The sequence below is a fragment of the Monodelphis domestica genome, chromosome 4 (genome assembly GCF_027887165.1).
Source record: "Monodelphis domestica isolate mMonDom1 chromosome 4, mMonDom1.pri, whole genome shotgun sequence".
NCBI lineage: Eukaryota > Metazoa > Chordata > Mammalia > Didelphimorphia > Didelphidae > Monodelphis > Monodelphis domestica.
This window is the reverse complement of record NC_077230.1, coordinates 182905071-182920203: the sequence shown is the minus strand read 5'-3', so window position 1 is coordinate 182920203 and position 15133 is coordinate 182905071. Positions and strand designations below refer to the sequence as shown.

Here is a 15133-nt window from a genome sequence, read left to right as displayed (position 1 = left end):
GTCTCAGGGACATCTAGGTAGCACAGTAGAAAGAATGCCAAGCCTATAGTTGGGAGGACCTGAATTCAAATCTGATTTCTAACATTTCCTAGCTGTGTAACCTGGGCAAGTCACTTAACCCAGTTTGCCGGGTCCTTGAGACTAAAAGGATTTAATTTTTTTTTTAATGCTGGTCTCTGAATTGGTCCAATTATTCTAAAAAACAATTTAAACTTATGCTAATAAAAAGTGACTATAATATCTAAATCCTTTCACCCAGAAATCTCACCAATAGGCATATATATTAAGGAGGTAAATAATTTTTAAAAGGTCTCATATGGGCCAAAATATTTATAGGAATACTTTTTGTAGTAGCAAAGAAGGGAAATAAAATGGACTGCCATCTATTGTGAATGACTAGATAAATTGTGGCAGAGGAATATAATGAAATGCTACTATGCTATAAGAAAAAATGAAAATGAAAAATACAGAGTGGTATGGGAAGACAAATGAACTAAGGCAAATAAGCAGAACTAGGAAAACAAAATGCACAATGACTAAACAATATATAGGGAAAGAACAATAAGAACAAAATAGAAACTGATTATGAAGTTATAATGACCAAGTTGGGCTCCAAAAAAAAATTATAAAAAGACAATGGAAGTGGAAATTTTAAGATCTGATTTGGTTGATGTGTTGATTAGTTTTGCTACTCTATTTTTTTTTTTGATCTCTAGTTAGTTGTTATAAGGAATGGCTGTTAGGGAAGGGAGATATGTTGGGAAATAAAGGTGATAGAAAAATAAAAGATGCCAAAGTTTTTAAGAAAAAAGTTGTCTTTGAAGTCAGATTATCTGGGTTCAAATCGTGGCTCTGCCACTTCCTTCAATGTGGTTTAGGGTAAATTACTTCAATTCCAAATGCTTCATTTTTCCCAGCTGAAAAATTAAGGTCTTAGATTTGATTATTTCTAAGGTCTTCTAAATAGATGAGTACATAGTTCTAAGAAGTGAGCTGAAGTGACTCACAGTCTAGCAGCTGTACATGAAGGTCACCCAGTCCTGAATCCCTGGTAAGAGGGGACTGTGGGGACAATGTCAAAAGAGAAAGAAAGAAAGAAAGAAAGAAAGAAAGAAAGAAAGAAAGAAAGAAAGAAAGAAAGAAAGAAAGAAAGAAAGAAAGAAAGAAAGAAAGAAAGAAAGAAAGAAAGAAAGAAAGAAAGAAAGAAAGAAAGAAAGAAAGAAAGAAAGAAAGAAAGAAAGAAAGAAAGAAAGAAAGAAAGAAAGAAAGAAAGAAAGAAAGAAAGAAAGAAAGAAAGGAGAGAGAGAGGGAGGGAGGGAAGAAGGAAAGGAAGGAAGGAGGAAAAGAAGAAAGGAGAGAGGGAGGGAAGAAGGAAGGAAAAGGATAGAGAAAGAATAAGGAGAAAAATAAAAGGAAAGGAAGGAGGGAAAGAAAGAAAAGGGGGGGAGAAAGGGAGGAAAGAAAACAGAAAGAAGAGAAAAAGAAAGAAAAATGAAAGAAGGAATGGTAGGAGGAAGGAAGGAAGGAAGGAAGGAAGGAAGGAAGGAAGGAAGGAAGGAAGGAAGGAAGGAAGGAAGGAAGGAAGGAAGGAAGGAAGGAAGGAAGGAAGGAAGGAAGGAAGGAAGGAAGGAAGGAAGGAAGGAAGGAAAGAAGGAAGGAAGGAAGGAAGGAAGGAAGGAAGGAAGGGAGGAAGGAAGGAAGGAAGGATGACAATTTGGAATTCCAAATGGGATCTATAAAAATTCAAGACACTCAGGTCCCTTTGGGTAAGAATGTACTACAGGATGACTTGGGAAAAGAAGAGCAGTTTTCAGAACCACAGTCAGCCTCGGGCAAAAAAAGCCGGAGCGGCAAAGTTGTCTTTGAAGCCCTCTCATCCACACCCTCCTTTGGAAGTCGCTTAACTCTAGGCGCCTACCCCACGTCCCATTCCCGAAAGGCTAGCAGTCAACTAATCTCCTCTGAGATGTTATCTAGTAACGGTTTAAAGCTTAATCCCTCCTGGAATATTGGCCACCTAATAAGCATCTTTAAGAGATTGTGTGAGGTAATGACAAGAGTACTGGACCTAAAGTCAGAGGACCTGAATCTTACTTCAGGCTTTTTGCTAAATATTAGCTGTGGGATTGTGAGCAAAGTCACTTCAACCCTCTGAACCCCGGTTTCCTTATCTATATGATGGGGATGGGAATTTCCACTACCTGTTTCACAGAGTAGTTGAGAACATCACAATGTAAACCAAAAAGCATCCTGTGTACCTATCATCATTAAATATGATATTATTGTTACAGACAGTGTATTAAAGAAAAAAGAAACTTTCAGCATTCTAGTGGTGGCCAGAGAAAAAGAGGGAAGATTTAACAAAGACACGCTAGAAAACGGTCTAATCTTACGAACAAATTTTTATTAAGCACCTTCTGTGTACAAGTCAGGAGAAGCTAATGTAACCTAGCATATTGTGTCCTGGGCTCGTTCTAAGAGATGCATGAGGTTAAATCCTGCTTCTGAAATTTACTAGCTGTGTGACCACGAATAAATTACTCAACTAATCTGAAAACTAGACATTACAAGCTGAGTGTAATTTGCTTCCATGAAGTTTTCACATTGGTAAGTCATGTCTTTGATATATGTGTAAGGCATGGTGCTAAACTCTGGAGATACAATACCCAAAACAAGATATCCTCTACCCTTGAGGGGCTTACCATCCTAGAGAGAGAGGAAGGAGGTAGAAGGGCGGAAATAGAACCTGAACACAGATGGATATAACTCCGAGCCAGGCGTGGGATCAAACAAAGAACTCTTGCCATATTTAAGTGGGGAAAAAGAGCAAGCTAATAGCTCAGGAAGCCTTCAAGGAGGAATCTTCTGAATGCTCCTTCCCTAAATAGGGTGAAACATTGATGCTCTTAAACCTTCCAAAAAACTGAGTAGAAACCTCCCCCCACCTTCCTCTGCATTCATTCTTCCCCTCCCTTTGGATCAATCCCCACCCAGGAGCAAATATATTTAACTGTTGAGAGCTGAACCTCCAAATCTGCATTATTCTCTCCTCAAATGAAGAATGATGAGAGCAGTATTTCCCAATTCTACCCTAGGAAAGGAAATTAATTCTCATTTAGCTCCGTCAGACTTTCTTTCTGACTTTCTAGAAAATGGAAACAATTATCTAGATGCAGTTTTTCAAGCTTAAAACTACTTTTGCCTCAATTTTCCGGGTATTAGGGAAGTGGGTTTGAGTTTAAATTACTCAGACAATTGCTTCAATACTTGACTTGTCAGGGTGACTCTTGCTTCCATCTTCAACTAGTTCACTCGCTCTATATTCTTTGTCTCTGATCTCTCTAGCACACACTCCAGACTTGAAGTTGTTTTCCTATGGGAGAGAGGCCCCCTGACATCCACTAGAAGTCCCATATAAAGTATTCAAGGAAGAAGATGGTCTCAGCACTCAGGGTTTTCCAGGATTCTTCCTTGGCTAAAATGGTGGCTAAGAACCAGATCCGAGCTGTATTTGAAGTCAGGATCCCGTCCTCTCTCATTGTCGTCCTGAGAGCGAGTCATTGTATGGAGTTAATGCCGCATGTTCACATTTTAATTGTACATTTGCTTCCTCCTCCCCCCATAGAAGACCAGAGGTACTTTTTTTTTCAGAGTATCAACTTGTTTTCCAGGACGTTGTTGTTACAACAAGTTCGTTCGACGACACAGTTATGCATTTGGGTTGGGGATCTTCAGACTGTGAGCGCTAGCACAATTTTGCGGCTTTTAATTACTATTTTGTTCAGCCGGGGGTTTTGAGAGACTGGCGCCTAGGGATGATTACACTGTCTACCTCTACCTGGGACTCACTGAAGCATGGCTCTGCTTCCACCAGGTGGCGCTATGAGGCAAGATCAAAAACAACCTGAAAAGGCTACCCCCTCACCCCCCACTACTACCCTGTATTCATAAAGTGTATTTTTTTTCTCCCCTTTTGGTCAGAGTTTGACTTGGAGGATTTGTTTGTTTTTTGTTTTGTCTTTTTAAGGGAGTCTCTAACGTAGTTGGGGGAAGGGAGGAGAAAATGGAAATATAGACTCAAACAAGTCCTGAAATTCCAAAAAGTAAAGTAAGCAAAATGCAGCCTTATCACCCAAGGTAAACGTTTTCAATTAATTCGCGTTGAAAATTTAGCAAAACTTCAGACATTTCAAAAGAAAACATGACTCCTTAACTTAAATTGAAATTAATTTACCTCTTAGTAGAAGTCATATTTGGAGGAGAACCTGCAGGTCATCTAATCCAACTTCCCACATAAATGGGGGGGGAGGGGGAATCTCACTCTCACTGTTTGGTGTATTTAATTAGCCATCAAATGCTTATAATAAGACTACATATACATTCTATTACCTAAAGCCTAGGTGTGTCAGGTAAGAACAAGTAAAAGTGGTTTTCGAATTTATGATTAATAAGAATACTTTTGTATTTATATAGCTTTTCTTTCAAGCAACAACAACCCCGAAAAAAACCACCTTAAATACACTAATTAAACCTCCAAATATTGCCATTATGGTTGCTACAGGTGGCAGGTGTTATTACGCATGGTTTATAGATAATTCAGAATAACTGAATGTTAAGTGCCAGAGGTTTCGAGGAAAAGAGCAAAGAATCAGAGTTTACCCAGCTCTCAACACCTCCTTTATTGTGATTAATGTGTTTGGAAATAAAAGATAAGATCTGACCTTAGGATTTACTTCAAGTCATTTATAATAAACAAAATAAAGGAAAGCGGAAACTTTTTTCTTGGTTTGGAGCAATCGGCCATAGTCGTCTTCCCCTTCTGTCTGCCCTCTGTTTCTTCCCACCCTCCCCACCCCCCCCACCCCCCCGACACACCATCACCTCCATCCCCACCCCCATCCCCTCTTCTTTCATCGCTGCTCCAAGAGCCTCGGCCTTAGAACAGCAGCGGCTGCCGCAGCCACAGCACACGCCATGTGACACCCGCCTCCTGTCTGGGCGTTCTAAGGAACCCAGAGACTTCTGCGGGGCCGGGATGGCGATTGGCTGTTGCTAGGTGACGTCGCCTGCCCTCACGTGACAAGTGTTAAATGCCCGCCCGGCAGGAGCCAGCTCCTCAGACAATCGTAAAGCTGCTCCTGACCGCTCACCTGCTCCAGCCTCCCAGAGCCTACTACTGCTGCCCCCACCGCCCCTCCCCCCTCCAGCTCCCCTCCCCCGCCCGTGCCCAGTACTGGCAGAGGAGGAGAGTATGGTGGGCTAGAGGATGAGTCGGGCAGCAGCCACAGAGGCAGCGGTCCTGAGTGGTCCCCACTGATCGCCTCCCCCGCCCAGAAGAGAAGGAGGAGGGGTTCCTAGATAATTGCCACATTTCTTGTTTTCCTTCTCCCCCCCCCCCCCGCTTCCCCGTAATTACTTTGGTTGCCCGAGGGGAGAGGGAGAGAAAGAGAGAGAGAGAGACAGAGAGAGACAGAGAGAGAGAGAGAGAGAGAGAGAGAGACAGAGAGAGAGAGACAGAGACAGAGAGACTGAGGAACCGCCCGCCAGGTCCTCCCGGGTGTCCCACTGACTGCTCCTTCCCGTCCCGGGGCAGGATGACTGGAGTCTTTGACAGTCTGGTGGCTGATATGCACTCGAATCAGATCACTGCTTCCAGCAGTTACCACCAACACCACCACCAGCACAGCGGCAGCGGCGGCAGCAGCACGAGCCTGCACAAACCCCAAGAGTCCCCCACGCTGCCGGTGTCCACCGCCACGGACAGCAGCTACTACACCAACCAGCAGCACGGGGCAGGGGGAAGCGGCGGCGGAGGCGGAGGGTCCCCCTACGCACAGATGGGCTCGTACCAGTACCACGCCAGCGGCCTCAACACCGTCCCCTACTCTGCCAAGGCGGGCTACGACCTGGGCTATACGGCGGCGTACAGCTCCTACGGGCCCTACGGAACCAGCTCCTCCCCGGCCAACAATGAACCCGGTATGGGTAATTCTCGCACAACTAATTGCTGCTAAGTCTTTCTTGCTTCTTGCTAGGGGAGTGGGGGTGGGGGCGAAGTTTAAGAATAAGGATTCTCAGCCCCAGCCCCGGTCTATAGATTTTGCCATACCCTGACTTCTACTCCCTTCTCCACTTATCCTATCCCCCAGTATCCCATTTTCCCCCTTCTTCAATTCCAGAACTGGTTTCAGAGAGTAGTTCCTTGGCCGAAGAGGACTTTTAAGGGATTGGGAGGAAACTCAGAAATTTTCAAGAAAGAGAGAGTTATGGTTGCAATGTAGTTAATGACTCTTTTCTCTGTACCCGAGTTTCTTTTTCTATAATACGTATCTCCTGCTTCTCCCCAACTCCCAACCTTGTATACATCCTATTAAAAAAAAGTTTGGGGTAAATGTGGAGGGGACCTGATAAACTCCCAATCATCGTAAATCCCTGGAAGGAAAAGATGGGTAAAGTTTTCTGGGTCTGGAAGAGTCTCTGACCACCTTGCTGCAAGAGGCAGAGTACGATGGGACACCAGCGGGCGTCCTAGTTCTTGTTTGGCGGGTTCCTTCATTGTTCTCCCTCTTATTGGCCCCCTTTCGTTGCAGAAAAGGAAGAATGCGAGCCCGAAATCAGAATAGTGAACGGAAAGCCAAAGAAAGTGAGGAAACCTCGCACTATTTATTCCAGTTTCCAGCTAGCAGCTCTTCAGAGGAGATTCCAAAAGACTCAGTATCTGGCACTGCCGGAAAGAGCTGAACTGGCCGCCTCCCTAGGCCTCACCCAGACTCAGGTAAGGGGCTCCCAGATTTTCTTGCCCACCCCACCCCCATGGGTCTATGCCTGCTGAAGTTTTTCCAACCTTGCAGTTGGCCCAGGGGCAGGAGTTCTCATTGTAATGAATATCCATCCATGTATGTAGAGATATTATGTGCACATACCTAAAAAAAAAAACCCTGCTAACCCACAGTTTGGTATATGAAATTAGAAGTGACAAACCTGTAGTGGTTAGAATAATGGCACTGACCAGTGGAGGAGAGAAGGGGAGAGACTTGACTGGCATCTCAGGATAATGTCCTCCAGATTTAAAAAAATTGTAATATTTGATTGGCACATAGTGTCTAAACAGCCCTCTACTGATGATTTTTAATAAATATTCACTCCCTTAAAAAATTATTCTAGTGCTCAAAAATAAACTGCATTTCATTTTCTGAACTGATTGAGGTCCTCTAAGTCTCCCTGTCCTCACCTCTTCCTGCTTGAGTGGAGATCTACTATCTCAATCTCAGTCTTGTGTCTTCTCTCTTATGCTTGCCATTTCATGCTGTTTCTCCGGTCCATACCTTGACTAGTTTTCCTTTTTCACAAAGGTGAAGATTTGGTTCCAGAATAGGCGGTCTAAGTTCAAGAAGATGTGGAAGAGCGGAGAGATCCCTTCAGACCAGCACCCCGGGAGCAGCGCCTCTCCCCCCTGTGCATCACCTCCAGTCTCAGCACCAACTACCTGGGACTTTGCCCCTCACCAGCGGATGAGCAGCGGAGGAGGCAGTGGAGGTAGCGGTAGTGGAGGTGGGGGTAGTTCAGGCTCCAGTCCCAGCAGCGGTACTTCTGCCTTTCTAGGCAACTATCCGTGGTATCACCAGGCTTCCAGCTCCGCTTCTCACCTCCAAGCCAGTGCACCGCTGTTGCAGCATCCTCAGCCTCCGCAGCCCCATCACCACCACCATCCCCATCACCATCATCACCACAGCAGCAGCAGCTCAGCAGTGAACGCAGGGACGATATTCTAACTTTGAAAGACTGGGTCAGAGACGAGAGAGAGAGAGAGAGAGAGAGAGAGAGAGAGAGAGAGAGAGAGAGAGAGAGAGTGAGAGACTTCCCACAGTGACTGCTGTCTACCCAGAGCAAGGGATACTTCTCCCTTCTTCCTCTGCCATCCCAGACCCCTGTCCATCCACAATCTCTGCGTTTTTCTCTCCCTGAGCAAAGAGGAGCGGCACACTGCAAAGCCGGACTGGTGCTTTGATGAGAACACTTTCCTGTCCAACTGTCCGATGCATTTGTAAAGTTATGAGGCTTTTTGCCCTGTGGGTTCCTTGTGTGAAACGTGGGAAAAGGACTTTGCTTGGTCGGGGTATGCAAGAGGGTAGGGGCTTTGGCCATATTTCAGGGCAGGTTCCTTCTCCCAGAGCCCTCTTTCAAGCTCCGACTTACCAATAACTCTCCACTCTGTCTCCCCCGCACCCTACCCCCTTTCGGAGAGGTCAGGGACCTTCTTCTCCCTGAGGCTGAGAACAAAGTCCCGGAAGAATGACGCTTTTCTCCCTCTTTCCAGCTTTGCCATTCCTCCCTCTCCCCTAGGGTTCACGCTGAATTGCGTTGCTCTTTTCCAGGGTCAGTCGCTCAGCCTCCTATTCTGTCTCCAACCCTTTCTCCCTACTCTTCCCCACCCCCACTCCCACACACACACTTATGAGAGCAAAAAAATCCTCGGTTATAAACCTCACTGTGGGCCCATTTTCACTCTTCTTCCCTCAACCTCCCCTCTTTCCTCACGTTGTCCTCACTGCCTTTTTTTTCTTTTTTGCTGTGGTGTGTGTTCCTGGCCCTCATCCCTTTAGCTCTCTAGGGAAAAGCATCCAAGATCTCCACTCCTCCTCCTCATCCATCACCAGTGGAGTTTTTTTATTTTTATTTTTTAAAAAGTTTAGGTGCCTTTGCGGATGACCTCATTTTGATGTTAAAAATGATTTTTTTATATGTGGACATTGCAAAAAAAAAGTGTTTAAATTATCTTTTTTAAACTCAATTCAGGATTATTATCCTGGAAAAAACACACACACACACACAAAGTTTGTAAATAAAGGTGTTCGTGCAGTGTAAATAAAGGTGTTCGTGCAGATTTCCCTCCCCCTCCCTTGATTTATTTGTATAAAAAATTTCAACTTTCAGACTTTTTGGTGAACCAGCTGTAAGAATTTCGGGTTAGCAGTAGTCTCGTTCCCCTCTCCCGTTTTTTAAACATTTTCTCCTCAACAAGCTTCCTTATCTCAGTTAAATTAAGCTACTGATTTCGTTTTTGTTTTAAGTCCAAGGACTTTGTTCTTTAAAGGAAAGGTATTTTTGAGTTATTTATTATGAAAACAACATACTCTTAATGTTGATTTTACAATATGAAGAGATTATTTAAATAAATTATTGTTTTCATTGTACTCGCACCGTATTTCCTTGGACATCGCCATTGAGACCTGAGTTGCCAGACCGGTGGTGCTTTTTACATCAACAGCCAAGGTCAAAATAGATTTACTTGGGCCTCAAGCACTTGCAGCTGCTCGTCCTGTACCCAAAGTCCCTATCTGCTATTGTCCTCTCCGAAGGGCTCTTTTGCCTGCAAATGCAGGTTGCAAGTTTTAGAGATTAGCAGTTGAGCTAAGGGAAAGAGATCAGGATTTGGGAAAACCTCAAAGTCGGCCTTTCGATTCTTGGCTGAGCCACCGCAGCCATAAGTTCATGATCTCCCATTGTGGCAGAACAACTCGCTCAGTTTGCCTGGAGGATGGGGGCGACCGCTGCCGCGGCCCTATGAATCACTCAGCTCACGCTCGGGCTCCCAGACTCGGCCCCGCCCCTCCCTCCCTCCCCTTCCGCGAGCTGGCGCCACTGACTTTTAGCCCCGGACTGTCTCCCGCCGCCCACGTCACCCCACCCCAGAGTAGCTGTTGTTGCTGCTGTTGTTGCTGGTGCTGCTGGTGTTGCTGCTGTTTGTTGTTGCAGCCGAAGCCTCGGGCCTCCGCAGCAGCAAGCCTCTGTGGTTGATAAAGGGAACTGACCGGTTCTAGTTCCAGTTCTCTTCTCTCCCTATCCTCAAATCCTGCTAATTCTGCTTTCACCTGCCCCTTCCCGGGCTCCCGGGTTCCTTACTTGCCTTGAGGGCAGAGAAGCTTGTGCTTTGTTTGGCCTGGACCCCTGTGTGGAATCACATTCACACGCATACACTCTCAGCTGCATTGGAATGCGGTTAGACTCGAGAATAGGAATTGAACACGCACACAGTAATACAAATTTGGTTGGAGTAGCACACTTGCGACTCGATCTTTGGAGCCGGGGAAGGCAGTGAGTCCTCTGCTCACCCTCCTACCAAGTACATACAGGCATAGTCATTCACCTTTACTTTTGACACCTATGCGCATCCATCAGTAACAGCTCTGGAAGAAAAGGAAGTTAATTCCTGCGGGGTCCTTGGTGGAATGGATTCTGGAGCTAGACATCACTTCCTTTTGCCCCTCGAAGTGTCACTGAGTCCGTAATCTAAGTAAGGGATTCTTATCTGCAGAATAGGAAGGAAATTCAGTCGTCGTTTTTTATTAGGTAGTGAAAACAATGCATCTTTGCTATATTGTCTTCCACAGCTGTGATCCTGAGGAATCCCAATCCCATATTTCTTGTGCGGAAAGATCAAAGATTATAGCGCCAGAAAGAGCTTTAAGACCCGGAATCTAAACCCAATCTGTTCCTTTTCACAAAGGAAAAAGAAACTGGGATGTGTGTATCTGGGGGTGGGGGAGTGTATAACATAACTTGCCCAAGGGCGCTTCAGGCAGCAACAACAGAGGTACTGAATTTTTGATTCTTCATCCTGAGTTTTTTTTACCAATTGAAGCAACCTTCAAGGTGTCACTCACCACTCTTAAAGAGGGGATGATATTTCAAGCAAAGGGTTAATCCACTGTTTAGAAAAAAATTGCTCCCCAGACCAGAGGCCCAAAGCCATGTCAAAGAGTGGCATTGCCTTCCATGTTTTCTTTATTCTATTTCTTATTGATTGCTCTTCTGGATCTGTCAAAATACGAGTTTTGTAAAAGATCAGATAGTTTGGGCAGGTAATTGTTAGCAAAAAGGAATGTGAAAAACAGCCTGGGTTGGTTTGGAGTGTAAGGAGATCCCATACCTCATTTGTTTGCCATTAAAATTTAAAATATCCCACATTGTTGTCTTTAGTTGTGCTGTTTTTTTATTGTTCATTTGCAGTTTGGGGGACATCGGAGTCAAATGGGGCCTAAAAATTGCAACACCAGATTAAAGGGGTTCATCTCCCCTCACATTTCTCCCCCTCAAAATCTCGGTCTCACTTTTCCAAGCTAGAACTTGAGTCCCTCCACTTTTTGCTGGCTCAGTTTCCCACCCTTAAGGGCTCCAGAATTCATGGCCCTAAGGATCCTAGAGGGCCAGGCTCTGGCTACACTTTTTCTCTGGTGCTTGAATGCCCTCTTGTCCTCCCCCACTCCTACCCCCACTTCACCCCCTGCTCACGAAACCAGAAGCAGAGAGACGTGGTAGTAAATTGGCTGGTGTTGAGGATCTGCTGCAGACAAGATGATTAAGAGGCCTAAGCCGGAGCGCCCGGGGCAGGGAATGTCAGCCCAAGTTGGAATCACGTAGCAGGCCTTGGCATGAGCAGAGCCTAGGAGCCGGGAGGGCGGGCGGGCGGGCGGGCGGCCCCAGCTCCGGGGTGGGCCCAGGCCCCACAGACAAGCCGGAGTCACCGAACCTGGCAACCAGGGTCGGGTCGGGCTACAGCTCAACCTCCTGCCGCCCCCGCCCATTCCTTGGGAGAGAGCAAACGGGGGGCGGGGGGAGGGGGGCGAAGAGAGAGAGAGAGAGAGAGAGAGAGAGAGAGAGAGAGAGAGAGAGAGAGAGAGAGAGAGAGAAAGAGAGAGAGAGAGAGAGGAAGGGAGGGAGGGAGGGAGGGAGGGAGGAGGGACAGCTTTGAAGGGTGGAGGGGAAAGAGTGGGGGGGGGAAGGAAAGAGGGGCCGGAACAGAAACTAGAGTCTAACTCGGGGTGGGGTTCGGAGGACTGGGAGTTACCAGTGAGAGTAAATCTTTAAGGTAAAAGAATAAGAAGCAGGGGGGGGGGGGGTGGAGGAGGAAGGCCTGGAAGTAAGGGTTCGTGGGGTCTGGGGGGGGGGGAGGCGAGCTGGGGGAGTGAGAGCGGCTGGAGTTGGAAGAATGTCGGGATGAAGGAAAAAAGGAGAAACAAAGACGGAGTGGGAGGGGAGCGAGCTGGAGGCTCCACTACAGCCCAAGGCAAGTCACTTGGAAGCATTTCTCACAAGTTGCAGCTCTCTCCAAGACACAGAGCCCTGTGATCAGCCCGCCGCGCAGACATCCCCTCCCCCCTGGTGATGAACAGCTCTCCCAAATGTGCCGATGAAAAATGGAAATGGGAAGCAGTGAACTCGGCTCCATCCACTGGGAAACCAGCCGCGTTCATAAAACACATAAATCTTCATTGTAATCCCCTTCAGTTTGCGCACGTGAAATATCAGGCCAGAGACAGGATGTGACAAGCGCTGGAAGCAAAGGGGTGGGGGGGAAGAGGAGGGTCGGAATGGGGGGGGGGGGGGCGATAAAGACAAGATTCTGGATTGCTCTGTTCACAATCTGAGCATTATTCCCATGCGGGAGGCTTCCTCAAACTTGGGCAAAACGTTAATACTAATGTTTTGCTGCTTGATGTTTCACCCTCCAGTGGCAGATAAAAGGAGCTATCCTCATCCCCGCCCCCAACCTCCACACACCCCCCCCCCCATCCACCCTCGGGTAAGATTTGCAAACTTCGGAGAGAACCAAACGTTTGAGATACCAATAAATGCCTAGAAATTGCCCGCCGGTTCCTTGCCCTCCGCCTTCCCCACTGATTTGCACAAGGGGGCAGAAAAGCGGGTTGGAGTTGGGGGATGGAGAGAAGAAAATCCCAGACTAATCAATCGAGATTGAAATGTGGGATCGTTTAGGAGGTTCCCTTCTGCCTTTCTTTTAGGATTACTTGTGAAAATTGGGAATATCCGCCTGTGTGTAACGATTTCCGAGACTTCTGGGGCAAATTCGGAGTGGGGTGGATTATGGGTTTAATAAGGTATGGTGGAAAACAGTGAGTGTTTTGAGCCAGGGAGACTTGAGTGTGTTTGATCCACAACTCTACGCGCCCTGGGCGCCGGAGCGCGCCGGGAGACTGCGGGAGAAATAGGCCCTAGGGCGGCTGCGTCTCGAATGGGGCTGGGGGAGTTCACCGAGTGTCTTTGGGGCTCCGGAGTGGGGGAGGACAACCAAATTGAAGAGAGGAGATGTGGACATGGAAATCGTGTCGGAAAGCAGTAAATTTCCCTGCGTCTGAGAACTCGACCTCCCGTGATGAAAGTAACTTCTCCTCCACTCCTCCAAAATTACTTAAAGACCGAGTAAGCACCAATTTTTTCTACTCTTGGCCACTGACCAGGTTTTGCCCTCAAGGCAAAGTGGACTGCTTATATTGTAAAGGAAGCAAAACAACAGCCTCTCCAAGTGTTTATTAAAATATATACAGAGCTAAGAAAAGATTCTTCTTCCTGGTCCGCACGGCCTCCCGGGCTAAGGCCAAACCTGGGAACCTCAGAGCCTAGGGGACATGGGGACAGAAAGGTCAAGAAAGAAACTTGACAGGTGAGGGAGTGATAACAGGTGGGGCGGGGTAAGGGAGTATGGAAGAAAGACCGCCACACCCTTGGTTAGGTCATTGAGAGAATCCTGTGTCTTCAGACTAGTACCTCCCCCTCCCCCCGGAAGCGCACGGGGAGCATTGCCACATTACAAGATGTTAAATTCCTCCCGAGGCTGGAGAGGGGAGAAGGTGGAATGGAGAGAAAGAGGCGGAGGGAACTGAAGCGAGGGGGGACAGGACTAGGAAGGAGGGAGAGGGGGGAGACGGAGACAGAGACAGAGACCGAGATTGAGATTTAACAAATAGAAAGAATAGCCATTTCCCGAAAGCATCACCACTCGGAGTCTCAAAAGTGATAAAATCTGGTCGGCCTCAAAACAGAAAGACCATTTTCCTGCAAGGGAAAAAAAACTGTAAATATTCTATTGTACTATAGTTTTTAGCATAACTTTCCTGGGAAATTTTCCAGAGCCTGTACACTTTTTGAGAAAAGCAGTTACATAGAGACTTGCAGAATGAATTGCAGTCCCTATTTCTGGATTTTAAAAAATCTGTGATAAGAACAAGGAAAGATGGTTGGGATAAAAGACGGAGCTCGAAGGAGGGTAAAGGAAGACAAGAGCGGGTTGAAGGTGGTCTAGACGAAGGATCTTGGAAAATGACTGCGTGGAGGAGGCAAAAGAATTTCTGACCGAAAGGAGGGTTTGAATCTATTGATGAGCAACTTGTGTCGGTACACGGAAAGAGAAATCGGTGTGCATTGATTCCTCAGTCCCGGGCGCTCTTTTCCGGGAAGGCTCAAAAAAATGGCGCGCATGTGTTTATCTGTGTGTGTAGACATTCTCTGCCTTTCTCCTTTTCTCTCTTTCTCTCTCTCCGTCGGCCTGGCTCTGCCACCCGCTCTCTCCAGACTCCCTTTTCTTCTGGTCTCCTCATTTCCCTTCCTTATCCAATAGGATCCAACAAACTAGGTGTGAAATCATCACCTCCTAAACAATGGAAACCACCACCACCACCACCCCGCCCGCCCCCATACACACACTACCACCCGCGTCCTTCTGTAAGAACAAAGTCTCAGGGCGCAGCTAGCCGCGGGTAACCCGCCTCCGTCAGGCGTAGTCTCAGCCAAATTTCCCTGGTGCTGTAGCTGTCGCAGCAGCCCCCAGCCCCACCCCTCCGTGCCCCTAGCGCCCAAGCTTCTTAAAGTCACACAGCGCCTTAGTGTCCCGGGCAGCACACAGAACTCTGGGTGCGCTCAAGAGAAAGAGACAGAACGGAAGAGATGGGGAAGGGTGTCGAAGGTGGGGTGGGATATGCGATCTGCCCAATTAGACAAGGGGAGAGATTCGCCCCGCAAAAAAAAAAAAAATTGGCAATGTGACTTGGGTTAGGAGAATCTCCTAGCAGTTTCTTCGAATCCATGCCACATCCCCAGGATGCTAACCTCTACATCCCCATTCGCCGCCTCTACTATCAGTCTGTCCCTGGACCCTCTCCTCAGTGATTCATCTTTACTGAGTCCAGTTAAAGCTCCACCATCCACCCACCTTTCCAGCCAGCCCGCTGGCTCTAGTCAGCCCGCTCCCTCACAACCAACCCCCACCGCGCGCCCTCCGCCCCTGGAGTTCGCACTGTCCCGTTCCACAGGGGTGGTGGCTGTGGGAGACGAGGAT

General features: G+C 47.1%; 1 protein-coding gene across 1 annotated transcript; it reads left to right on the top strand.

Annotated features, from left to right (window-relative positions):
- Nucleotides 1–5123: 5123 nt before the first annotated feature.
- On the top strand, nt 5124–9194 carry DLX2 (distal-less homeobox 2). The gene is made up of 3 exons (XM_001368009.4): nt 5124–5979; nt 6591–6775; nt 7353–9194. The coding sequence occupies exons 1-3, from the start codon at nt 5595–5597 to the stop codon at nt 7770–7772; spliced, it is 990 nt and encodes a 329-aa protein (XP_001368046.1). The 5' UTR covers nt 5124–5594; the 3' UTR covers nt 7773–9194.
- The last annotated feature ends 5939 nt before the right edge of the window (nt 9195–15133 follow it).